This window comes from Citrus sinensis, chromosome 1 (assembly GCF_022201045.2).
Source record: "Citrus sinensis cultivar Valencia sweet orange chromosome 1, DVS_A1.0, whole genome shotgun sequence".
Lineage (NCBI taxonomy): Eukaryota > Viridiplantae > Streptophyta > Magnoliopsida > Sapindales > Rutaceae > Citrus > Citrus sinensis.
In genome coordinates, this window is record NC_068556.1 from 6,523,717 (window position 1) to 6,548,836 (window position 25,120).

Genomic DNA, 25,120 nt, shown 5'->3' on the forward strand with positions numbered 1-25,120 from the left:
TCCGTATGACGCTTTTAATAGAATAGAAATTATTATTTTTTACTTTATACATACCTATGATAATAATAATAAACTTCACTTCACCTTCTTACATTTTCTATTTTCCGTTTCATTTTCTTGATTTTTGAAAAATATCTTTAGGTATTGGAGTGAGAAGTTGGAGTTAAAAAGAACGTCGATCACTCTATTAGAATTTCATAATGCGACTTCACTTTAAAAGCAATTAAATCAACATCTTATCACCCAATAAAATTTCTTTCATTTCTTTTTTATCAGTCGGATTTTAATATTAAGAGCGGCACTATCTTGTGCAATTCGCACTATTTTTTATAGGTTAGATTGGGTAGGTAAATTCATAACCCGTAAACCCATAGTCATAAATCTTTTTGATAAATTTCAACTTGTATTGTTGTTGTTGTTTTTGCTATTTATGTTGCTATTTTTGTTGTTGCGGCTACTGTTTTTTATGCTTAACGTTTTGTGCTTAACTTTGAACTTCTCTAAAAAGGGGAAAAAAAAAAAAAGATTGAAGCTTCTAAAGCTACTTCTATTTGCTACTTAATCTTTTGTGTTTGAGTTTGACTTTGAACTTATAATTTGTTTTTCTTTATGAATTGTTTGTGTTATAATTTGTAATTTAGTTTTGTAATATCAAGTCTTAGGAATCATGGGTTGTTAATGTTTATTGTTTGGGGAATAAAATAGGGTGACCGCAATCTCCTCAAAATAAAAAATGAGCAAATAATTGATAGGCTACTAGGAGAAAATTCTAGTGACCTTGAACAAATCATCTCAACTAGGTGAAAATTTTGATGACTTTGAACAAATCACTTCGACCAAAAGATTATTTGGTTACCTCGAGGACATCACCTCGACCAGAAGGAAATTCCGATGGCCTTAAGCAAACCACTTAGACCACGATGTAATTCTCGAGACCATGAGTAAACCACCAAGACCAGGAGTTAATTCTAGTGACCTCGAGCAGATGGGTTTGAGGAGACCAGAAATAGGTCAGTCCAAAGGCCTCAATTAAGTTCAACTAACGAGTTCCTTCCAAAAAGTTGGGCATAACGTCCATGCACGCCCAGCTACTATAATTGCAGCTCAATAACTACTCTGAAACGGGCGTATTAACTCATGATTCAAGCGACACTTTTAACTCAATAACGCCAACGCATTGAAGATGGTACGACATACATGTTCAGGTGCTACATCGTCTCTTACTGTTCTTTGTGATTTCAGGTTTTCTCAGGTTATTTCGTAGTGGTCACAGGGTGTTCTTAATGTTTAGCAAGTTGCTTCCCCACCAAACAAATTTAATACTGACGCAGAGGTTTGGCACCAAGTCGCCAACCGACTCAACTGGATTTCGGCATCACCATTTGGCGCCGTCTGTAGGGAATGGTACGAAAAGCCGACTTGTTATCTCTATCATTTTTTATCTGGCCGAAGCAAAGGCAGAATATTGCGGTGCATACATGGATGAACTTGCTCAAATGAGGAAGCCAATCAAGGCTAAATGGAATGCCGCTTGTGAAGTTTGCAAAGCAGATCCATAGTTAAGGATTTGAAGTAAAAAACTCAAATGAGAGCACATTGAAAGCATACGTTTATAGGAATCAAAACAGGTTAGAAGTTATATTTTGATTTACAAGTAATTTTTTCATGAAAAATTAATTATTTCTCTAAGTCCTGCCATGTGAAATGAGGATAACTTATATTTATTAAATTGATTATGCTCATATTAGGACTGATGGTATAACTTAATTAACTTGATTTCTTGAAAGTTGCTTAATGTGAGAGCAAGTTATGAAAGGAGAGATGTAGGCTAGCATTGATAAGCCAAGCAAAGTTTATAGATAAATTCATTAATATTTTATAAGACATTAAAAAAGCAAAGAGAGTTAGTAAAAAATTAAAAGGCTCTAAACCTGCTCTAGGTAAGATATAAACCTAAAAATGACAAGGGTTGTTTAAAGTTGCTTAAGTCAGTACAAGGTTAGAAGCCTTAGAGCCTATTCTAGGCAAGGGATAAAACCTTAAACTGATAAGAGTGACTTCAAATTGCTTAAGTCAGTAAAAGGTTAAAAGCTTTGAAACTTGCCTTAGATAAGACATAAAACTTTAAACTGACAATATCTGCTCACCTATGGTATGATCAGTAGAGGAAACAAAATAAAGTTGCTTAAGGTTTAAGTTTGTAAAAAATTATAAACTTTATAGTTTTCAGTGTTGATTCGTTTTACTCTCAACACTAGAAACTAAGGGACTAGTGTTTGGGGAATAAAATATGGTGACCACGATTTCCTTAAAATAAAGAGTGAGCAAATAGTTGATAGGCTATTAGGAGAAAATTCTATTGACCTTGAACAGATCATCTCGACCATGTGGTAATTTTGATGACCTCGAACAAATCACATTGACCAAGAGATTATTTGTTTATCTCGAGAACATCACCTCAACCAAAAGAAAATTCCAGTGGCCTTGAGTAGACCACCTCGACCAGGATGTAATTTCAAGACCATGAGCAGATGAGTTTGAGGAGACTAGAACCAGGTCGATCCAAGACCCAATTAAGTTTAATTGATGAGTTCCTTTTGAAAAGTCGAGCATAACGTCCATGCACACGCAACTACTATAATTATAGCTTAATAACTACTCTGTAACGAGTGCATTAACTCATGATTCAAGCGACGCATTCAACCTAGTAATGCCAATGCCTTGACGATGGTATGATAATTTCAGATGCCTATAAAAGTACTAAAAAATCCAAAGCAGGTGTGGAATTTTTCTCTCTCTATAATATCTTTTACTCTTTTCATTGTTAAAGAGTCTTCTTCCATCTTTACAAAAAAATCTGAAACTATTTATTTATATATTTTATTTTTTGGTAAAACCAATAAACTAACTTAAGTATCAGAGGGTTATCGCAGGAAAAACTTCTAACGCTGCTTACCGTTCTTTGTGATTTCAGGTTTTCTCAAGTTATTTCGTAGTGGTCGCAGGGTGTTCTTGATGTTTGGCAAGCCGTTTCCCCACCAAAGTTATTGAATGCTGACGCAGAGGTCTAGTACCAAATCGTTAACCGACTCGACTGGATTTCGGCATCAACATTTAATTTGATTTTTGAGACTTTTAAACTTTTAATTTTAATATTTGTTAAAGAACTATATGTTAGTGATGTTTTGGACTTAGACTACAAAATTATATGGATGTTATTATTTACATTTTATGTTTAATTAATCTAAATTTATTAATTTTTTTATTATTTTGATTTTGAAAACACTAGAAAAGGACACTTCGAAAACTCAAAGTAAGTTGTGCCCTTAGAAATAGCCCAACCCACGGTTGCATGATTTGAGTTGAGTTCGATTTGATTGACTTTTTAAATGGTTAGGTGGATTGAGTTACTACTCTTTTTTTGGGGAAAAAAACATGAGTTGACAATAATTAATGTTATTTTTTATGTCAAATATTTTTTTATTAAATCACATGAGATATTATGGGTAATTGAGTACGAATGTGTCAAAATTTTAAGCCAGAATTTAGGTAAAAATTGCACTTATCATAATAGAATAATCACTTCGATAAAATAAGCATGTTTACAGTAAAATAACGTTTATGCCATGTTTAGATATCAAGTTAAGATAGTTATAGACATGTTCAAATTTTTTTTCTTAGGGTTATTGTTGGATATTTTAACTCAATTGCTATTGATGTCAATGTGCAAGTGTACACAACAAGTAATAAAGTGATAAATATTCAAGATCGTCTCCACATGGATTGATGTTACTAGAAATGCTACAGCAATCATGATAGTGCAAACTTCCTTCTATCTAAAGAAAAATCTAATTAAAGTTGATTAACTAATGAAATTAACACTATAATAAAATAACTGCAGTAATAAAGTAAATTAGATTAATTGCGCAAAAAGAATTTAATAAGAATAAGGTAGTTGAATGATCAAACTCTCTTCATGAGCTGACTGTTTTGTACAAACTAGCACCAGTTGCTGCAACAATTCCTACAGCACTGGGCATAATTATTTTGCATCCTCAACTGTCGCTTGTTGGACTTCTCATACCCTTATGCAACTTAACAATGACCAGTTGTTATTTCACCTAAGATATGACATTATGAACATACACTCTCTCTACCCTACAAGGTGAATCCTTATATCTAGTCTTCACAAATCTTAACTCAAGTGTGGCCCTTTTGGGACTCAAGTTAAACTCAATCCAGGAAACTTAAATTAAGATCAAGTATTACTTTAATAATTTTCACTAAGACAAGCTCTTTTGCGGCTCTCTCTTAACTTGAACCATTAAATGGGAGATCAACCGAAATAATGATTGTAATATAAGCTATTAGAGCAAAATGCTACAGTAATCTTGCAGCAACTCATAAGAACAGTCAATAACCCATTAAAATTGTTTGTCACTCAACTACAATCAAATTTAGTTCATAACTTGTAAAAGAAAAACTAATAGCAAAATATCAGCCATGAAATACATCGTTTCAATCAGAGAATAAGTAAGGAGACAAGTAAAGAATGATGAAAATTGAATCCAAATAGTTCTGCAGATTTCTTCAATGGTACAAACTTGTTCTCTCTTGAATTCTGCTTCTTCCTCATTTTTCTCTTGATTTCTTTGATGTTAATTCCCGGCCTCCCTTCCATATAATACGTGCTCCTTTTATAATTGAAAATTAAGGTAAACGGAAACCTAGGGCGCGCATACGTCAAATTAAAAAACTATAGATCGCGATTCTGCAAGTATCCCACGCTAAATTTTCTATGTCGTTGTTCCAGGATTGCTACAGCAACTACATTGTTCCAGATTTGTTTCAATTCTTTTGTAGCCATGTTCTTTCTTCATTTTTGTAAGCTTATTGCATTAGCATTCCTTCCTTGAAATACAAGCTTTTGGACACCTACAATTATGCACACAATCTAAGCACGAATTATTCTAAATCAAACAAAATTTATTAAAACTAAACTAAAATGAATGTTTATGCAAAATGTAACAAAAATGCAATAGAAACACATCATTTACTCTCTAAACAATATTGATTTAAGTCTAAAAGTGTCATGATAACTCTCATTTTATAGAGTTATCAGTTATTATATTTTCATTACGTAAAATATTGCGAAATAATAAACCACTACACAAATTATTGAAAAGATAACACTTCACTATATTAACTTTATAAAAGTTGCAGTTTACTATATTTATGTCATTGTTGTTGATCTAATGATGATGTCACACTAACGTTGTTGGGGTAAAATTATGTTTTCATCCAACGAAACTTAAATTTGTAATTCTTTCACTACGGCAAGTATTGCAAAATAATAAATCACTTCATGAATCACTATAAGGTAACACTTCACGACATGAACTTTTTAAAAATAAGAACCTACGACATGTTGATCACTTTCATTAGTTGATTTATTAGTTTACTTATAAAGTACCATTTTTCCTTTAATTAGTGATTCTTAAAATAAAAGGGAAATAACAATGTTACCCCTACGATTCACGTAATGAGTAGGACACCTATTTGATCTTTTCTCTAAAACTCCATCCATACATCTAAATTTTAAAATAGTGGTATAATGGTTAATTCTAAGAAATTACTATGAATTTCTCTTACTGGTTTTATTTACTAATTTTTATTTTATTTGTATTTTATGTGAAAACAACAAGCAATTAAGTTGTCAAAAGAATGGTGGAACGATAAAATAGATTGTACTTTTGTTTATACTTCTTCTTTATGTAATTACAATTGAGGGTAAAAGTGTAAACATGAAATAGGGGTTTTAAGAGGAGATTAGATATGTGATAATAATGGTTATTTTAACTTTGTTCTATTTTTAGCTCAAGTTACATTATTTTTATGTACGAGCTAAATGGTGTATTTGAAAGTGAGGTGCTATAGCTTTTAAGTTACAGCTGCTGTGGAGTAAAAACTATAACTATGGAGTGGAAGGTGATGGTGTTTGGTAAAGGTGCTGTACCTTTTAAGCTGCTGATGGTGTTTGGTAAAAGTGTTGTAATTTTTAAGCTGCAGCTACTGATGGTGTTTGGTAAATTTTAATAGTTGTAGAGTGGATGAATATTTGTAATAATTAATTTTAAATAACATTATTTTTAATTGTTAACAAATCAAATTATTTTTCATACTTCGAATTATTATATTGACATAAAATTACAATTTATTATTGTACAAATTAAAATTAAAATGTGATAATAACATACCTTGAAAATTACACAATCTTTTTATTTTATTGTGAAATTTCTTATACTAATAGCCTGAACATTAAATTTAATCAATAAAAATTAATAAATTTTGACTGTCTCATAGTGTTCACCAATAGAATAAAATACCTTGAAAATACAGTAGTCACAACGTTTACCTTAAATAAATTATAGAAAATTAATTTACATGCATTTGACATCGCATACCAATAAACTTTACAAATCAAGCTTTAAATTTTACAAATTCATACAATAAAACATAATCAAATTAAAATGTAATTAATTACAAAATTCGTATAAATATTTCTATTGTTGTACCTCCATTAAACTCGCAGCAATGCCATCTCTCAAGATTATTATATCTTGAGCTGTATCATCAATTGTTTCATAACTTTCACTAATACTATGACTTGACTCATCCATTATTTCATCAAAATGATCATGATTTTGTGAATATCTTCTAATATAATTATGTAAGGCCATGGTAGCAATAACTTTTTTCACCTGCTTCTTGAATGGATAGCTTAGCGTATTTCATAAAATCTTCCATGTATTCTTCTAAACCCCAAAAGTACGCTCAATAACACTTCTCAAGGAAGAGTGATTGTAGTTGAATAATTCTTTATAACCCATTGGTTGGCTACCTCTACGAAATAATATTTTCCTAAAAATAAAAATAAATAACAAAAATAAATAACACAATCTAATCAATTGAATAAGTATATAAAAAAAAATTAGAAACACAAACTTGGAGGAGGGTTTGGAAAATTGAATGCAAGATTCGTAATAGTTGTTTGAAATACCCTTGCATCATGGGCACTGCCTTCCCAACCAGCCACTGCAAATATGAATTGCATATCAAAGCTACATACAGCCATTACATTCTGAGTTGGTGTCCCTTTTCTACCTATAAATGGAATTTGATCCTCCGAAGATATTGAGGTAAGTATATGAACACCATCAATAGCACCAATACAATCTTGAGAGTATCACAAGCATATATACATTAACTATTTTATGAAGTGGTTAGGTTTGTAAAATAAAAATAATAAATTAAATTAGTTTTATCAATTATCTTAAAGTAAGGCATATATTTTAAATCGGGTAATTTTTACTTTCCTCCTCTGAGCTTTGGACTTTTTGCACTTAGATGGCCAAGATCCATTTATTAGTAAAGACCCCCCTACCGTCAGTTAATTTTGTAGTTGACTGTTAATTGAATTCAAAAAGACTGAAATACCCCCAATTAGATTTTCAGACTGAACATGCTATACATTTGGCGTGAAAACTATAACAACCACAATATTACCATTATACCCCTTCAAATGCAATAAAACAACATAAATAAATGCTATTAATGTTAAAGAAAAAGCTAAAATTTAGCAAATAGAAAATGCAAAATGTAGTTGACTGGTAGTAATACAAAAATGCAGCATATCATCTATTTGATGCCAACAAATTTAGTACATAACAAGACTATACATATTCAACAACATCTAACCAACTTAAAGAGACTAATCATTCTAAATGGAAACATTTCAAGTTCTCGAAATAAAATTTTATCAATTATCTAATTAACGACTATTGAGGCATATATTACATTATGCAATTAAAAATAATGATCAAGTGTTTTAAACTTCAGTTTTTTAGCTATGTATAACTGTCATTAAGACAAACAAAAAAAAAATTATTTATACTTTCATACATATTTCAGGCCTATTAAAACTCACTTTAAAAAGTACATCATGAATATTACAGGGCATAAATCAAATGCATAATCTACCGTAACATAACCTGAAACCATATGCTTGCAAAATACCCAAAATGACATTGGAAAATTTATTCTCGATTTTATATTTCATAGTTCCATAAACATTATCAAAGATGTGTCAATGAACAAAGAATGAAGCACAAACTTGACATTTACAAACAACTCACCATAATATCAATACGCTCTAAATGGAGCCCAAAAAAAAAAATTTATTCAAAACTAACCTATTATTAATTTCAACATAGCAATTCAAATCTTTCGAGCATCGGCGAAATTCAGAGCGGGACATAATACAGATTTGGTGTTTCTTCTTCACTTCACACAAGTAATAAATACTGCTTTGCTAGAAATTAAAAAATTTTTACCTTCTCAACAGAGCTTTCGTCTGAGCTTCATGAAAAAGAAACATTTAGTTTCAGAGAAAAGAGAAAAAGTTTTAAGCTTTTATTTTTTTACAATTTTTTATTTATATGAATGATCACAAGACACGATTTTTTCACAATGATTTGACAATTCACTGGGCTCATGTCAACCAAAATGTGTAAAAGTTATGCTTGTCAAATTAAATTACTAAATTGCCCATAACTAACCATATGAGATCTACTGTTTGCATTCCATAAGGGGGTTTTTACTAATAAATGAATTTTGGCCATCTAAGTGCAAAAGACCTAAAGCTCAAGGGAGGAAAATAAAAATTACCCATTTTAAATCTTCATATATCTCTTTGGGAGTGGTAATAAAGTTAGGATCCAACGATTTTATCAAATCTACAGACATACAACACACACTATCTAATACCTTGTCAAAATATCTACTCACAGTCTCACTAGAATGTTGGAACCACTCCATTGTTGACCGATTTCCTACACTTTGCCCTATTGTATACAAAAACATTCCTAACATCTCAAGGCCACATGTTCTCCTTGAACTCTTTAACCCATAATTACCTTTTAAGTCGGTGTATAATCTTAAAAATACATCACTGTTAATTCGAAACATGTTAAAGCACCTGCTTACATTTCCACCAAGTATTTCTATCAACCATTTATGCCTTGTTTGAGTAGAATTCATACAAGGCTCTTTATGGATAAACATCAAATAATAATGATGCATCAAAACAGATGTTACACAAACAAGCTGGTCAAACTCCTCTTCGTTATTATCCATATCTTTAGATCAAATATATAACTGATTACCCAAAATTATAATGAGATAATTCAAACTACCAGCTGGCCGAATTCAGACTCCACTCTCAAAGTAGATTCATGATTAGAAATAATCTTTTGAATTTCATTCTGCATTGTTCATAAAAAAAGGGGGAATAATGAAATAGTTGCACAAGTAATTGGATTCATTGTTGAAATATGAAACGTCATTTAATAAAAGAGTAAAAAAATGAAAACACATGAAGTTTGTTGCAAGATGAAATGTTATTCACTCATGCATTAATTTTTTAACATTCCATCATTCCCAGCCTATTATGTTATGCCAGCTATTGTCCAGTATAAATTCAATGTTCAGTAATAAAATAGATTATTCTTTATGTTATAAATTCAATGTCCAATAATACCACGACCTATTATGTTATGACAGTTGTGTCAAAAGTTATCTAGTTTTAGAATTGAGTGGAATACTAGTTTAAAAAAAAAATTAAGAATAAAATAGATTATTCTTTTAATTGTTTCAACAGGATCTCCATATATGAATGTCAAGCTGCTGGCCTTTAATTTATGCAAGCAAAATTTCCCACACAGTAAACAAAGATCAATAGCACAAGATATGGAAACAATGAAAAGTATGCTTTATGAAGCAACATTAAAAAGGAGTATGCCTACCTCGTTAGAATTGCTTCAACAAGATCCATTAATTATGTATGCTTGGGCATGTTGATTTTGTGAATGAGATTATACGCCAAAAGCCAGAGCTTGCTGGAAAGTTAAGACGTAATTTTGGAAGATATATTAATAATCATTTCAATGCGGTTATATGGATACTAAAAGAATTGTGTGTGTGTGTGTGTGAAAGAAGAAGCTTTTATGTAGTTGTGGGCTATTGGGCTATGATATGTAACATTGTAACTTGAGCTCATTTGGGAGTGTTGTAAGGTAGCTCGGCTGCCAAAACCCAACTACTAAAGTGTTCGGTTACACTTGTAACTGAGTTTTTGCAGCTCAGCAGATTTTTTTTCCCAGCCGTAGGTTAAATTACTAAATTAGCCTTACATCTTATTCAATTTCAATTTTATCCTCCTCATTTTTAAACTTCATTTCATATCAATTTTTTTTTGAAACAAATCCTAAACACCCATTTTAATCAGCACGATTCCGACTGTAGCAGTTCTTGATGCGATTTCGACACCGATAATTCTCATCGACGCAATTCCAACACCGGCCACTCTCATACGCCTCTGTCAGTGGTGCATTTTCCTTTACTTGTTGTTTGTTTTTTAGTGCTCCTTTTTCTATTGCATGCAATTTTTCATTTTCTTCCTTTTTGTTCATAATTTGTTGGGGGCTTTTGTTTAGAATAAATTGATGGGTGATGGGTCATGCGTAATTTATTTGCTTGTAACCACTATTTTTATTATAGTTTTTATTTTTGTAATTGCTTTTTGTAGACACGGACATCCCATGTTTGATGAAATTCCCCTAATAAAAATCCATCTCAAACTTATTTGAGCAGAGTTCATGCCCTGATATTTTAACAAGTTTCAATTTCGTTTATATTTATCTGTGGAATTTGTAATATACAGTATGCACTTATGAGTGGTATAGGTTGTTTTCTCAAAGTTTGAGTTTATGATTTTTATTATCTGGTTGTGTTCATTTGCCTCAAATCCTGTATTTTTTATTTGAGTTTTCAGTTATTTGTATCATGACAAAACTCATACTTTAGATGTATTTCAGTTATTTGTATCGTGTGCTATGATCATTATTGTTTGTTGGAAAAGTATTTCAAGTAAACTAAGTGTTTGATTAAAAGTATTTTAAGTAAAGTAAGGTAACAAGTAAAGTAACTTGTTCTGGTTTGCCATTTTTTTTAATATCGAATTATTTTTCCTTCCACCATCCATAACAAGATTCTAGTAATTTTCTCAACCTCTATATTCTTATTTTTCCTATATTGTTGTTTGACAAAGAAATATTTTTTTTTCTAGGTTTAAGTGTATGAAATTATGTCTAGTAGCTCAACTAGTAAGGCTACCTGGAACCCCCAGACTTTAGATGTATTTTGTGACTTATGCATTAAAGAGGTGGATATTGGACATCGTTCTGGGACTCATTTAACTTCCCATGGATATGAAAATTTGATTAAGGAGTTCACTAAAGAAACTGGATTAGATTACAACAGAACTCAAATGAAAAATAAATGGGATTCTCTTAGAACTGATTGGAAATTGTGGAAGAATTTGATTGGCAAGGAAACTGATTTAGGGTGGAATCATATGTTGAGGACAGTTGATGCAAGTGAGGAATGGTGGGAAAAGAAAATAAAGGAAAATATGCAATTCAATAGATTTCAGAAAAATGGTATTGATCTAGAGTTGGAGAAAAAATTAAATTTAATGTTCATGAACACTGTGGCTACGGGTGAGCATGTTTGGGTTCCCTCATTTGGTTTTCCTTTAGAGAGTAATGATGCATCTGAATCTCTTCGTGTTGAGAGTACTGTTGACTCTTATGAGTATATTGTGTCTAATGATAGTAAGGGAATCAAAGGTAAAAGAGTGGATATAAAAGGGAACAAAGTAGGAGGTGCTGCAAAACTGTCAAGGTAGTTTGATCGTCTCATTAATGCAGTAGAGAAAAGAAACACAACAACTCCAAACTCTCAAAATGATACAAGAATTGTGTGTGTGTGTGTGTGTCTACTGGGCTATGTTATGTAACATTGTAATCATTTCAATAAGAGACAGACACACACAATTCTTCGTGTTGAGAGTACTGCTGACTCTAATGAGTATATTGTGTCTAATGATAGTAAGTGAATCAAAGGTAAAAGAGTGACTGTAAAAGGGAACAAAGTAGGAGGTGCTGCAAAACTGTCATGGTAGCTTGATCGTCTCATTGATGCAGTAGAGAAAAGAAACACAACAGCTCCAAACTCTCAAAATGATACAAGAATTGTGTGTGTGTGTCTATTGGGCTATGTTATGTAACATTGTAATCATTTCAATAAGATTAAATGGATACTAAAAGAATTGTGTGTGTGTGTGTCTCTCAAGTGAATGTAGTTGTGGGCTATTGGGCTATGTTATGTAACATTGTAACTTGGACTTTATTTAGGAGACTTAGGAGTTGTTTTTTTTTTTCTTTTTTTTTACTTAATGATTTAATTAACATAATTTCAATCAGTTAAATCATTAAGTTCGTTTATTTTTTTAATTTAATAAAAAGCCTTTAGTCATTAAGTTATTAAGCTATTTTTTTTAGTTTTTTTAATCTAAAAAGTCTGAATGATACAATTAAAAGATATCATCTAAAATATCTCTATCTAAATAATTAATTTTCATCCTCACCTAAATAGAATTTACTAACTAGTATTATTACCCATTTCTAAAACTTGTGAAAATATAGCGATAAACTATTATTATTTTATCCTTTTGTTTTCTTCAAATTAGCATTATTTGTCTTCATAATTTTTTACGAATATTTTTCATGTAAAAACATTATAAACTGCAATAAAATTGGTTAACACGTACTGATTTAGAATATTAAAGGATTTATTCAATTAAACATGATTTATATTATGATAATATATTATGTTATTTATATTATTTGAGATGTTTAGTATTTATTTTACATTTATAATTTGTAGGGTCACAATTATAAAAATATTAATTTTTAGACCTTTTAAGTAAAAAAATAACTTTATATTTATTTTTAACGATTAAAAAAAATACACATATCATTCAGATTTATACATTCAAATATATTTAAAATTTATACTAATTCTAATTTTTTCAGATTTTAGATTAAAAAAAATGCCACCTTACTCTTTTTATTCCACGCCAAACTCCTCCTACACCACAAATAAAGTCCCAAAAAGTGGTATTTCGAGTCCCCCTTCAGTCGTACATACCTTGGCCCGTAGACCAGTGGATCACTCGGCTTGACTTTGGTCAACAATTGATTTTTACACATCATTAATTTTAAATTGAGTTTTTTTTTAATTATTATTTTTTTAAAAAACCTTAAAAACGAATCTGTTAAAGAATGGGAATTACGCCACTGTAATTTCAGTACTTCCAAATTTCACTCACTGCATTGCTAATCATTTGCAATATTGAACTCTTAGTTATAATGATCAGTTCTTTTTTTTTAAAAAAAAAATGATTAAAAATTATTCCATATAAATTGTAGGATTCATCATAGGTTGAGATGGCCGAGTTGGTCTAAGGCGCCAGATTAAGGTTCTGGTCCGAAAGGGCGTGGGTTCAAATCCCACTCTCAACAAAAATTCATATTTTTTAAAAAAACAATATTTTAATATAAATTTCGTAGGCCGCGCCTTTTTAAATCCCTCAAATCTTCGAATTGCAATAAATTGGCGAACGACGCGAAAACGAAAGTAAGCAAAAATGGCTCAAGCCGCGAGGCTGAACCTGAGAATGCAAAAGGAGCTGAAACTTCTCCTCACCGACCCGCCTCCCGGCGCTTCGTTTCCCTTCCTCTCCTCCGATTCCGACTTCTCTTCACTGTCTACGATCCATGCGCGTTAGTTTCTCTCTTTTCTTTTTGACCCAAATTTGTTCTTCTACTATAATTATTTCTAATTTTGTTGTTGCAGAGATTGAAGGCCCTGAGGGGACTGTATATGCTAAAGGGGTTTTCGAGGTCAAAATCCAAATACCTGAAAGGTGTTAATATTAAGTGATAATCTTTTCTTTAATAATGGTGATAAGATTGTTTCTGATTTCCTTTCCTGAAAATTGTTTTATTTTTGGCATATTTATATAGGTACCCTTTTCAGCCTCCGAGTGTCACCTTCGCCACACCAATTTACCACCCTAACATTGACAATGGAGGTCGAATTTGCCTTGACATTCTCAATCTTCCTCCGAAGGTGTGTCTCATTGTTGTGAATAGGACTTTATTCAATTATAATTTATGGTCCAATTCTTGTTCATATTTTAGGGTACTTTGCAATGTCATTCAGAATATCTTTGATGTGTGACTTGTGGTATCTGAGTATTTAATTAGGATAATTTGGGATGCTTTTTTTGACAGTTAATTTTCATATATCTGGGGATATTTTTTTGTGAACAACGAACCTATTGCAGCTCACCATCTAGATTCTGTTCTGTGACTCCTACTCTTGTGCTGGACCGTTTTGTTTTAGCATGACAAACTTGATTGATCTTTTGTAACATCATCAGTCATGAGGTTGTGCTTTTATTTCTTTCATAACTATAATTTATGACAAGGCTCACTTCATTTCACAAACAGGGGGCATGGCAACCATCGCTGAACATTTCAACTGTGCTTACTAGCATTGGGTTGTTATTGAGTGAACCAAATCCTGATGATGGTCTAATGTGTGAAGCGGTAAGTGTTGTCTGCAGAGATTAACAGGGCAACAGTGGTCAATGAAGAGGTCCCTTTGACATATTTTATGTGTGTTGCAGAGCCAGGAGTACAAATATAACAGACAAGCTTTTGACTTAAAAGCAAGATCTATGACTGAGAAATATGCCAAGGTAGAAACTGGTGGGAATAGTTGCAACATTCAAGGCGTTCAAAGCTCATATTCAAGTGTGGTATATTTGCCTTAATATCATTCCTTAAAATATGACTTTTTCTTGATTCTGAAGTTTCTTGCTGCAGACAGGAATTGGAGGATCTCAGGAGTCAAGACTTGAAATAAATGAAACTGTTTCTACTCATAAGAAGCCTTGTCTTATCAATTGGAAGCTGTCACTAGATTCTTCAAGCTCAATCCAAAGTCTGGGCAATGATGTGGAGGTGAATGAGGTACATAATAACCTTTTATTTCTGCTTTAGATAGCAGAAGAGTTTAAAAGGACAAGAAAGGATGCTACCAATGCTCTTGCTGACCTACCTTGCTGTATCTGAAAACAGATGGAAGCTAAAGGAAAACAAAAGGAAGTAAACAACACTCTAGATGAATGCAATTTGAGACAAGCGAAACTATGTGGAACTAGGCGGAAGCTATCACTGGAGTCGTCTTGTCAAATTCAGGAGAGAAATGGCCATGAAAATGAGAATCTTGTGGCAAATCAATCTCCAGCTATCTCCATGGATTATCCAGGGTCGGCCATGCTGCAGCATGACATCTGTAGTCGGCAAAAGCATCATCTTCATCAAACCAGTGATCCAATGAATGGTAACCTAAGCACAAGTTCACAGCAGCCTAGTCAGTTTAACCAGAAAAGGGCATCTATCAACTCTTTCCCAACAAGTGATGGTGATAACAAGAAACTGCTTGCTGAGTCCCAAGTATTGCTCTTCCAGTCCAATTCTAATGTGTCAGATGGGGCTTCATCAGTTTCCCTGCCTGTTGATAGCAACGAACTACAGCCTCACAAGGATTGTGTTAAGAAAATGGGAAATGTCTCAACTGATGCAACATGTAAGAGGATATCCTCAGTTGGCAAGAAGCTTTCACTGGGATCTAAAGGCTCATCTCAGGGACAGGAAAAGGATAACAAGGAGAACGTTGTCCCAATTCACAAAGTGCCGGTCTCAAGCCCCCAAAACTCTTACAGAAAGAATGGGATTGGGCGAAAACTGACACTTGGTCCTCTGAGACAGTTGCAGGGAGACAACTATAACAACTGTCAGCTTCCACACCCTGAGAACCTCTCCATGGATGGTATGTCCTTGCCCTTGAGCCAAGACCACCGATGTAATGTCAAGCAGTATAATCCAGATCGTGATGAGCAACAAAAAATAGAAGGATCACCAATTCCTGAAGCAATAGTTGTTCTAGATAGTGAAGACAGTGAGGAGGAAATGGATGGAGCTTTGAGGTTAAAGTTGTTGGCACGGAAGCGCAAGGGGAACTGGAGAGCTAAAGCATGAAACTGGGATAGTTTCTAACAGCTCTATTTTGTGAATTGTGTTTTAACTTTCATTACCAAGTTTATTCACTTCTATCTAAATAGCTTGTGCCCCTTGGATAATTTCGTTTCGTTTCGTTTCGTTTCGTTTCCCACAATTGCAAGCATATTTCTCATGGCATGCTGAATGGTGCATAGCTAAAGACAACAAATGCTTACTATATGTTGGTCATGAAGTGATGAAAATAAAACGAGCCTTTTACATCCACCCAAAGTCTAAAGCTACCCACCATTCATTAAAAGTGGGCCCAAAAGCATCGCGTCCGCAAACTCAGCGGGCTTGCTAAAAGCCGAACCGATCCAGGCCCGGCACGGCCCACATTTCACGCGGATAATAATAACGCGAGCTCTTCCGTTTCCGTGCTGTTTGGTAATAAGAGGCGGTCGAAGAGCTCATGGCATCGTTTTGTCTATCTACGGCATCGACATCGAAAACCCTAGCATTTGCTCCTCCGCACGCGGCCAAAATGACATCGTCATCGGCTTCAACGAGCCACAGCTGCAGCTGCTCGATGGAATCGGTGCCGAATTTCAGTTCAAACCGTTTGATTCCGAATAATCGGATTGCGCAGACGCTGGTGGTGCCGCAGTTCGGCTTTACCCGTGTGATTAGATATAATCAGAGAGCGAAGAGGCAGGTGGTGCGTATGGCTCCCGAGGAAGAGAAATTGACTCGCCGTAGTCCTCTCGACTTCCCCATCGTAAGCTATTCGTTTTAATTCTACTTTTCGAGATTCAGCTTCTTATTCATGTATTTATTTATTTGTTTAATCTTTTGATTTATTTTTCTAATATTGTTAATCAAGCTTGAGTTTTGTTGTTATGTAATTTGATTATCCCTGATTCGATTTATAATCTTCTGTATTGGTCACTAGAATTATAAACATATAGAGACTGTAATTTTTGTCCAAGCGCACCATGTGATTGAAACTTCCAGTTTTTGAGATTGCTTTTGGCTCGTTAAAAGAGCTTGCAGATAAAAACTGCTCGTCTTTTTTTATTGTCTAGGGGTTTCTGATAGTTGCTTTCAAAATTCTTCCTTTTTTTAAATTTTTAATATAATTAAAATGACTACCTCAAATTGTTTTTTGGAAATTTTTGTTAGATGTTTATACAAAATAGGCACCCAAGTGCTTTAATAGGAAGTTTTTTTGTTTGAAATCTTATCTAAAAGTGCTTTGAATGTGCTCTTTGCTTTCGGTTATAGAGTGCTTGGTAGAGGATTCAAGCTTTTTAGCTTTTGTTTTGAATTAAATGAATAATTATCAATATGAATTGTATTTCCTAGATGTTTGGTTATTTGAAAATTGTTTCTAGTGGATTTAATTTTTTGATATGTGTCAATTGTAAGAGCTGGAGGTGGTAAATGATATCTGTTTATCTCTATGTGGCAGGAGTGGGAGAAACCTAAGCCTGCCCGTAGACCTGATATATTCCCCCAATTCAGTCCAATGAAAACACCATTACCGCCGCCATTGCCGTGCGATCCTCCAGAAGAAGACGAGGAAGAGGAAGAAAAGAAAGAGGAAGAGGAGGAAAATCCCGATAAGGAAGATCCCGACAAGGAAGAATCAGGGAATTCCAATTCTCAGTAGTGTTACGTCAGTAGCAGGGCTATACTTTGAGTTCACTAAGCTGGAGAGTGTGTTAATAATCATCATGTGTGCTTAGTGTAGAAAAGGGGATGGCCCGATATTTTTGCCACTTGAATGTTGTCGAAGGTGATGTTCCTCCTTATCCAGTTGAAAGGATATTGAAATCTCTCCTTTGGAACTTCTTGCAGGATTATTATATGTAGGCTTTTATTTCCATTTTGGCAGAGTATTCTCTTTTTCAAGTAATATGAGATTGGTTGCTTGAGCGAGTATTTTTGAAATGAGATGTAGCCCGATAATTTATTCCCCTAGAGCTTCTAATTTGTTCTCTTGTCAATTGGTTGTCCTTTAGCTAATTCTATTATCAACACTAGAAAGACCACCTTGCTTTTATAGATTCCTCAACTTTTCAGAATGTATATGATACAGTCTTTTAGCTAATTCTATTGAGTTCAGAATTCCATATTCTATGATGTATAATTCTGTCATTAACTTGAGTACGAGACTATTGTTTCTATTAACCACCGGGTAAACGTTGAATTATTTTTCTCGATAATTTTCAAGATATTTTCAAATTAATATAAATGAAAAATTATCCTATCTTGAAAATTATCATTTCTTGAGGGATAATTCAAAATTAACCTTTAACGTTTTTGCCTCCTGAATCTGTATTTGGCCAGACAAACTATGAAATTATGTCAACTTCGTCTTGAGTGTTCATCTATTAACAGCAAGATTATTGTTGGTCGCACCAATTTGTTGCATGAGTAAATTCCATTTTCTTATAAGGTGGCACATGGAGCCCGCTAGAAGCATTTGCTAGCCAGAGTCTTATTTGCCCACAGCGTAGCAATAAATTAAGCATCTAATGGATATTCTCTTTCTGCTCTCTAAAGTGCCTGCCCCCTGCTTCAGATGAGACTAATTGGTATCCGTGCGGTCACTATGTTTAGAGCAAACTGTAACCTATTTCGATTATTCAACTAAGAGACGACTGAGCAAAGTTTTGATCATTTCTTTTTCAAATTTCAATGGAAGAAAGGTTAATTAAAGTAAACTAACATTCAAATGATGAATAGCCAATACGGATATAAGATAATTGTTAAGTAATATATTAAGTCTAGCTAAAAATCATCTGTTTCTAGAAATATTGAAAAGAAACATTTCAGGCAAAGAAAGAAAGAAGCAACGTACACAATGTTAGCTAGTAGCTAGCGTGTTGTAAGACTTGCATGGACGGTTAGGTCTGACAGTCAGGTGGAGATTGGCATTGGTAGGCTGCTTCAGGTAAAAGAAAGAATTACATCTCCTACACATTTCTCGGTCTTAAATTCAGTTCACCCAAAGCAGAGCCATCAGCCATGGTACGTACATGCATTCGTTTGTGTGATGACTCTTCAATACATTTTATCAGCTTCATTTGCTAGCTGTCTAATTTGATTCGCTAATAAAGCAGTGCGTATTTCGTTTGCAGTCGCTGACGCCATTGATGTTCCGGTCGGTGGTGAGGCTAGTAACGTCGATAGTAGATGAGCCGGTAGTTTCAGTCACGACAATACTTTACTACAGTGAACTTCTACCTCATAATATCTTCTTGGAGAGAATGGTTCGACGCCAGTTACTTGGTCGCGAAAATTATCTTTTCCACTTCCTCATCAACTTCTTGCGATGCTTTTGGTAGCTAGAATTATCTGCACTTGTGAATTTTGGTCAAAGTCGAGTGATTTTGCTATATCTTGACATGAGAAACGTTATAACGTTTTCATTATGTGTGAAAGATCCTATTGGGATATAGTCAAGGGCTGAAGCTTTTAAAGGGTAAATTCAGAGCCAGACTTATCGTCATCAATATGTATAAGCATACATGAAACCCATGTTTCATATCAAAGAACATATTCACTGCTGATTATTACAAACTGCTGAGCCATGGCGTTAGGGAAAGGTTTGTTTCTTGTTTAAAAATTAGGTGAATGGTGCTTAAATCTCTAATAGATTATCTCCCACTTTCATCTCTTAGAACCCTAATTTTCCTTTTTAACCGCTAATAACATTTTGATGACACACGTGACATGATTTCGTAACTTCATGTGAAGATTATTAAACTTATGAGTCTAACAGAGTAATGTGTTGTTGTAACATCGCTTACCATAACATGAACAACAATGACCTTACAAGATACCCTGTATGTAAACCTCTGTCTCCAATCTTTTTCCTTCAATCTTTTATAATTTAACATATTTAAGCTATCTTAGACTCTTAGAAAAATCTAAACTAATTAGACATTTTCACAATTTTATTCACTTTCTTGCGTGAATATTTTTCCTTTGGCACGTTCTGGCCCGGGGATAAGATGGTGGACGCTGCCACAACCGATTAATTAATAAATAAATAAACAACCCTCTAAAATCAATTTTAGTTTATAACACATGCGTGCCATCGTCTTTTTCTCTCTTTTAACTTTTTGTTCAAATTTAATGCGAAACCAATCCTAATAAAATAGCATTACTTTTCCTTACCATTTTATTCTTCTTTCGATGATAAAACATTAAAAATAAAATAAAAAATTGAGCTCTAGATGATTGGTTGTAACTTAGGACAAAACAAATTCAAGCCGACGTCGAATTGTCCCTTTGCTTCATGGATTTTGTTTGAGTGAAAAATAATTTTGTCAACCGACTGTCAAGACTTGGAAATAACTTGCGGGTTTCTCTTTCCTTTGGACTTACGCATTTAGAAGAAATTAGGAATTTGATGATGACGGAGCAAGACCAGTGCTTTACTACTTTTTTTTTTATATTTTTTTTCCTTATTTTATTTTCGTTTGATATTTCCTTTAAATTTAATGATAATTTATAAACTTTTTTTTTTTGAAATAGAAGTGGACCAACTGTAGTTAAGACCGTTAAATCGGCCGTTAAAATTTACTTGGGCACCGAGACAACAGTCCTGCGCTCTAATTTTAACACTTGTCGTTCTGTCTTGGCCCAATCCAAAAGATAAATTAATTAATAACAATAAAATTCATTTAAAAGTCATCAAGCAAATTGATCGCAGTCAAGAGGGTGCGGTCCAGCTCAGCAGATTCCGCCGAACTCACGAAAGCTTGTCGTCTAATCGAGCGGCCACGATCTCCCATAAACTAAACCCATCACTCCGCCTCATGCGCACCGAATCATAATGCGTTGTATTCCCAAAACACCCTCCTCAACGTTGCAAAACACGTTCGCTCGCTCGCACCGGGACCAAGGGCATTATCGGGTAAGTACAATTTACAGTGTACAGAGACATCAATTAGTTGAGTTCAGTGGTTAAGCTACCTCTAAACACAAAAGGTGTCTGAAAAACATTTTTCAACAAAACAAAAAAGAAAAATGTCCAAAATGTATTATTGATTCTTGATTTTCTCCTTTTATTTCGTTAATGGCGGATCTCGTCTCACATTATCTCTATATCTGTTCGTTTTGAAATTTCTCTTTTAAATTTTGAAAACCGCAACGGTCACTATATCTGTTCGAGCTAAACCGAGGACGAAGATGCTGGACGGATTGTTAGGTCGAGGTTTTGCCTCTAAGTGGTTCGTGCTCTGATCTCTCTCTTTGTATTTTTATTCTTATGCATATAATATATTTGTTTCTCTTTTTTTTCCTTTTAAAAAAAAAATTGTGTTTAATATGATTGATTTTTTTTACAGTAAGTCGTTGATAAAATTGGTAAAGAATCGGATCGATGTGATAAGAAGAAAGAGAAATGCTACTCAGAAATTTCTGAAGAAAGATATTGCTGATCTGCTCTCTAATGGACTCGACATTAATGCTTATGGCAGGGTAATTATTTATTGATTTTTTTTTAATTTACGTGTGATCTTTTTTTTTCCAAAAAAAATGTTAAAGTTTTACGAAGTCGCATTTTCAGCAGTTCTTGAATGTCTTGAGATCTTAGGTTTGTTGATTTTTTTTTTCTTGATTTTGTATCGATTTAAGATGTGAATGTTGTTGAGTTGATGCTTTTGCAATGTGATGAAACAGGCCGACGGTCTACTAGCTGAGCTGAACGTTTCGTTTTGTTATGATTTTGTTGAGCAATGCTGTGATTTTGTTTACAAGAGTCTTTCAGTTATGCAGAGACTCAGGTACGAGTGGAGTGGCTCCACTGCTATTATTGCACAGTATTAGATTGTTTGGCCTCTAATTTAATTTACTCGTGGAATGAAGATGTCGTGTAGAATGCAACAGTTATTGTAGTTGTGGTTTTATATGCATGCATGCATAGGTTTTTATGACATCAGTCCTAACCAAGTTAATAGTCATCTATGTCATAATTGAAACATGTTACCAAATTTGCATTCCATTTAAAAGTTTGGTATATTTTTTCTATTTACTCTGTTGCATAATTGTTATGGTACTGGTGACTTTTGATGTTCCTAGTTTGATTTTCCAGATTACCAGTTTAACGACTCTGGTATTGATGCTAGAATTTCTTTCCTAGTATTGTTGGAAAATCCTTGGGTTTTAGTATCAGTGAGAAGAAATTATATGCTCTGTTGAAGTGCATGTCAGAACTCTAATTTTGCCAGAGGTTCATCAGCAAAATGAGCCTAGAGAGTTGAGCACACGTATGCTTTTCACAATCTAATGGTTCCTGTTCCTAGAGTTTGTGAGTCAATACAAGTGCACTTATAATCTGTTTGGAAGGATCAATAGCTAAAATCATGCCTGTAAAACTCCACTAAGAATATATGGTAGATGGCAAGCAACATTGAAGCGTGTGGTTGAAACTTCATAGCCGGGAGGGTAATAGCACATGATGTGATCTTATGATTATGTGTTTTTCCTGTTGATGGTTTTATCCTTGGAAGATGCACTAATGGAGTGGAGTTAAACTTGTGAGAATTTGCTTGGTTCTGGCTTCATTTTATTCTTTGACGTTTTTCTTTGTATTTCAAACTGAAACACTTTTTAACTTTGTAGATTTTATTGAAAAATTGCTAATTTCATGGTTGCCTTTACAGTGCTTGCCCCATGGACTGCAGAGAGGTTGTATCGTCCCTGATGTTTGCTGCTGCAAGATTTTCTGATCTGCCAGAGTTGCGTGACCTTAGGCATATATTCTATGAGAAATACGGAAATTCCTTGGAACACTTTGCGAATATGGAGGTAGTTTTCTGTAGATCTACATCTATGACTTTATAAATCTACAACCTCATTTTCTATAACTGACATCTTAAGTCTCATTAATAGTTTGTGGAGAAATTATCTTCCAAGCCAGCTACAATGGATAAAAAGATTCAGTTAATGCAAGATATTGCATCAGAGTATTCCATCAGATGGGACTCCCAAGCTTTTCAACAAAGGATGTCAAAACCCTCTGCATCTGTCCAGGTATGCGCCTCTTTATTTCCCTTTCATGATTGACATCATTATGAGTTAGAATTAGAAAGTAGATAGAGAAAACGGTTAAATTCTTTTAATGGTTTTTGCCTTATTTGAGAAACTGTTCCTAAGGTATTTGCGATTGGTGAATGTTTTTGCAGGACCAACCTAGAGATTGTGGTTATTTTAGTGTCTCTAATGATAAATACAAGTCAATCAATGCCAAGGACACCATACCAAATGAAGACAATCATGATGTTTCATATAAAGATAGGATTGATGGGCACAGATCACACATTGGTAGAGAGGATAATGCCGCAGTTAGAATTGAGCCTAGCTTTCAGCCCAGATTGGCATCCTCAAGCAATGGATTCAAGCCACTCAATGGCAGAGAAGAAAGCAAGCCAAAAATGGATGATATTTCACTCCAAGGAAAGCAAGGCATCATTGGCGATAAAGATTGGAATGGAGAGAAGGACGCTGTCCTAAAAACGGTCAGAGGCAGCAGTTCAACTCATGGGAAAAGAATGGAGTCCATTGACGGTACACTCAAGCCGCATGGTGGTAGGGAGAATGCTGTACCTAAGAGAGAAGGCAAGGACAGTTCACCTTATGAGAAGCCCTTTATTTCTCCTAGTTATATGGGGCAGCATGTTAAGAGTGATGGAAATGACCCACTTGACTCTTACAGCTGTGGTGGCCAACACAAGAATTCAAATTTAAGGAAAGTGCAGGAGGAAGAAATAACGAAGTTTAAATCCTACTGCAATAATGCACTCCCCCCACCTTATGTGAAATCAAAAGATAGTTCTATCAAATCAAAGGACAGAAAACATGGAGCCAATTTAGGATCCTCACATCTTGGTTTTGATGATAATGAAGTTCCTAAAGATCCTTCAGTGCATATTAGAGCTAATTCTGCTGATAGATCACAGAAGCAGTTAGGATCCGATCTTCATGAGCATGAGAGGGAGATTGTTGGAACCAAAAGGGTTGATGGCCATGCTGTTGAAAAATATCGCCACTATAAGTATGACGATGCTGGGAATCCTATACCAAAACCTAGATCAGTCAGGAGGAGACACCATAAATCAGCATCTGGTAATGATGATGTTGGCAGTGTTGGAGATGTGGAAGTTGTAAAAAGAAGATCAAGAAGCAGGAGAAGGGATGATTCCCGACAAGGCCTACAAATCTTGTTTGATGATGACCGGTGTGAGAACGATGAAGAGGAAAGGAAAATGGACAAGCTCTTGATGTACTACAGTATGAAACCATCGACATATGAGCCGGGACTGTTGAAAAGAAAGTCCAAAAGTCATCATGCACATCATGGGGTCAACAATGCAGGTGAAGCGCCTCAGACTCTAGATAGAGATGTTCCTGATGAGATGTCAGAGATAGTTCCTGCTCCTGCCAGATCAATTTCCCTTCCCAAAGAACAAGCAACTCCAAAGACAACCAAAGTGTTTGCTCGTGCTGCATCCTTTCAACCAGATAGGTTGAATGAAGCTCGACATGTGCACCCAAAATTACCAGATTATGATGATTTGGCTGCCCGCTTTGCAGCACTGAAAGGGAGGTAAACCACCAAGCAATTATTTTCCGTCTACTCATTGGTATGATATCGTCAAAGTAATCTTCTTGCTTTCATTTCCCTGAGTTGGGTCTGGTGCTGAGTTTGAAAGAAGAATGGAGGCAGGCGCTGACCTCCATCAACAGTAAGTGAGTGCTCCCACAAGTTTGTCCCTTTGAATTAGCAGTCATAGGATTAAAGTCCTTATGTGCATGTGCACTGACGGTATTCTTTTGGTGCTCTTAGATTTGCATCAATAGCAGATTGTAAAAGTTGTAATGTTGAGTGTAACTTGATACAAAGAATTGAGAAGGCTGTGTCTACTGTGTTGTGGTTCTATTTTCTAAAAGCAGTTACTTACAGTAAATTTGTTCTGTAATGGTTCTATTACGTTAACCATTTTTTAGTTATAAAATTTATGTGCCGACATTAGCCACAAAGAATGGCGATGAACTTTGCCATGAAAATG

General features: G+C 34.2%; 4 protein-coding genes and 1 non-coding gene across 6 annotated transcripts; all 5 read left to right on the forward strand.

The window, feature by feature from the left end:
• The first annotated feature begins 11,203 nt into the window (after positions 1 to 11,203).
• On the forward strand, positions 11,204 to 11,806 carry LOC107176668 (L10-interacting MYB domain-containing protein-like). The gene has a single exon (XM_015529485.1). The coding sequence runs from the start codon at positions 11,204 to 11,206 to the stop codon at positions 11,804 to 11,806; it is 603 nt and encodes a 200-aa protein (XP_015384971.1).
• Positions 11,807 to 13,403: 1,597 nt separating this feature from the next.
• On the forward strand, positions 13,404 to 13,484 carry TRNAL-AAG (transfer RNA leucine (anticodon AAG)). Its single transcript has one exon. It is a non-coding gene; the product is annotated as a tRNA-Leu (tRNA).
• Positions 13,485 to 13,561: 77 nt separating this feature from the next.
• Positions 13,562 to 16,174, forward strand: LOC102615715 (uncharacterized). The gene is made up of 7 exons (XM_025097731.2): positions 13,562 to 13,745; positions 13,819 to 13,888; positions 13,989 to 14,094; positions 14,478 to 14,576; positions 14,657 to 14,788; positions 14,856 to 15,002; positions 15,111 to 16,174. The coding sequence occupies exons 1-7, from the start codon at positions 13,610 to 13,612 to the stop codon at positions 16,071 to 16,073; spliced, it is 1,653 nt and encodes a 550-aa protein (XP_024953499.1). The 5' UTR covers positions 13,562 to 13,609; the 3' UTR covers positions 16,074 to 16,174.
• Positions 16,175 to 16,463: 289 nt separating this feature from the next.
• Positions 16,464 to 17,920, forward strand: LOC102616010 (uncharacterized). Its single transcript, XM_006475558.4, has 2 exons — positions 16,464 to 16,812; positions 17,506 to 17,920. The coding sequence occupies exons 1-2, from the start codon at positions 16,507 to 16,509 to the stop codon at positions 17,704 to 17,706; spliced, it is 507 nt and encodes a 168-aa protein (XP_006475621.1). The 5' UTR covers positions 16,464 to 16,506; the 3' UTR covers positions 17,707 to 17,920.
• Positions 17,921 to 20,634: 2,714 nt separating this feature from the next.
• On the forward strand, positions 20,635 to 25,030 carry LOC102616577 (uncharacterized). 2 transcript variants are annotated; one of them, XM_006475560.4, is made up of 6 exons: positions 20,635 to 21,280; positions 21,398 to 21,530; positions 21,732 to 21,835; positions 22,715 to 22,859; positions 22,944 to 23,084; positions 23,237 to 25,030. In XM_006475560.4, exons 1-6 carry the CDS (start codon positions 21,240 to 21,242, stop codon positions 24,659 to 24,661), a joined length of 1,989 nt encoding a protein of 662 aa, XP_006475623.1. In that variant the 5' UTR covers positions 20,635 to 21,239; the 3' UTR covers positions 24,662 to 25,030. The 2 variants fall into 2 exon arrangements, with proteins under 2 accessions (XP_006475623.1, XP_024953172.1); XM_025097404.2 differs by lacking the exons at positions 20,635 to 21,280; positions 21,398 to 21,530; positions 21,732 to 21,835 and adding an exon at positions 21,857 to 22,588.
• Positions 25,031 to 25,120: the final 90 nt, after the last annotated feature.

Bases quoted from the DNA above. Each gene is read 5' to 3' on its own strand.
- LOC107176668 (XM_015529485.1), top strand. From the start codon at position 11,204: ATGTCTAGTAGCTCAACTAGTAAGGCTACCTGGAACCCCCAGACTTTA.
- LOC102615715 (XM_025097731.2), top strand. From the start codon at position 13,610: ATGGCTCAAGCCGCGAGGCTGAACCTGAGAATGCAAAAGGAGCTGAAA. The intron at 13,746-13,818 runs GTTAGTTTCTCT...TTGTTGTTGCAG, and splicing joins ACTGTCTACGATCCATGCGC to AGATTGAAGGCCCTGAGGGG. The intron at 14,789-14,855 runs GTATATTTGCCT...TTCTTGCTGCAG, and splicing joins AAAGCTCATATTCAAGTGTG to ACAGGAATTGGAGGATCTCA.
- LOC102616010 (XM_006475558.4), top strand. From the start codon at position 16,507: ATGGCATCGTTTTGTCTATCTACGGCATCGACATCGAAAACCCTAGCA. The intron at 16,813-17,505 runs GTAAGCTATTCG...TCTATGTGGCAG, and splicing joins GTCCTCTCGACTTCCCCATC to GAGTGGGAGAAACCTAAGCC.
- LOC102616577 (XM_006475560.4), top strand. From the start codon at position 21,240: ATGCTGGACGGATTGTTAGGTCGAGGTTTTGCCTCTAAGTG. The intron at 21,531-21,731 runs GTAATTATTTAT...GTGATGAAACAG, and splicing joins ACATTAATGCTTATGGCAGG to GCCGACGGTCTACTAGCTGA. The intron at 22,860-22,943 runs GTAGTTTTCTGT...TCTCATTAATAG, and splicing joins AACACTTTGCGAATATGGAG to TTTGTGGAGAAATTATCTTC.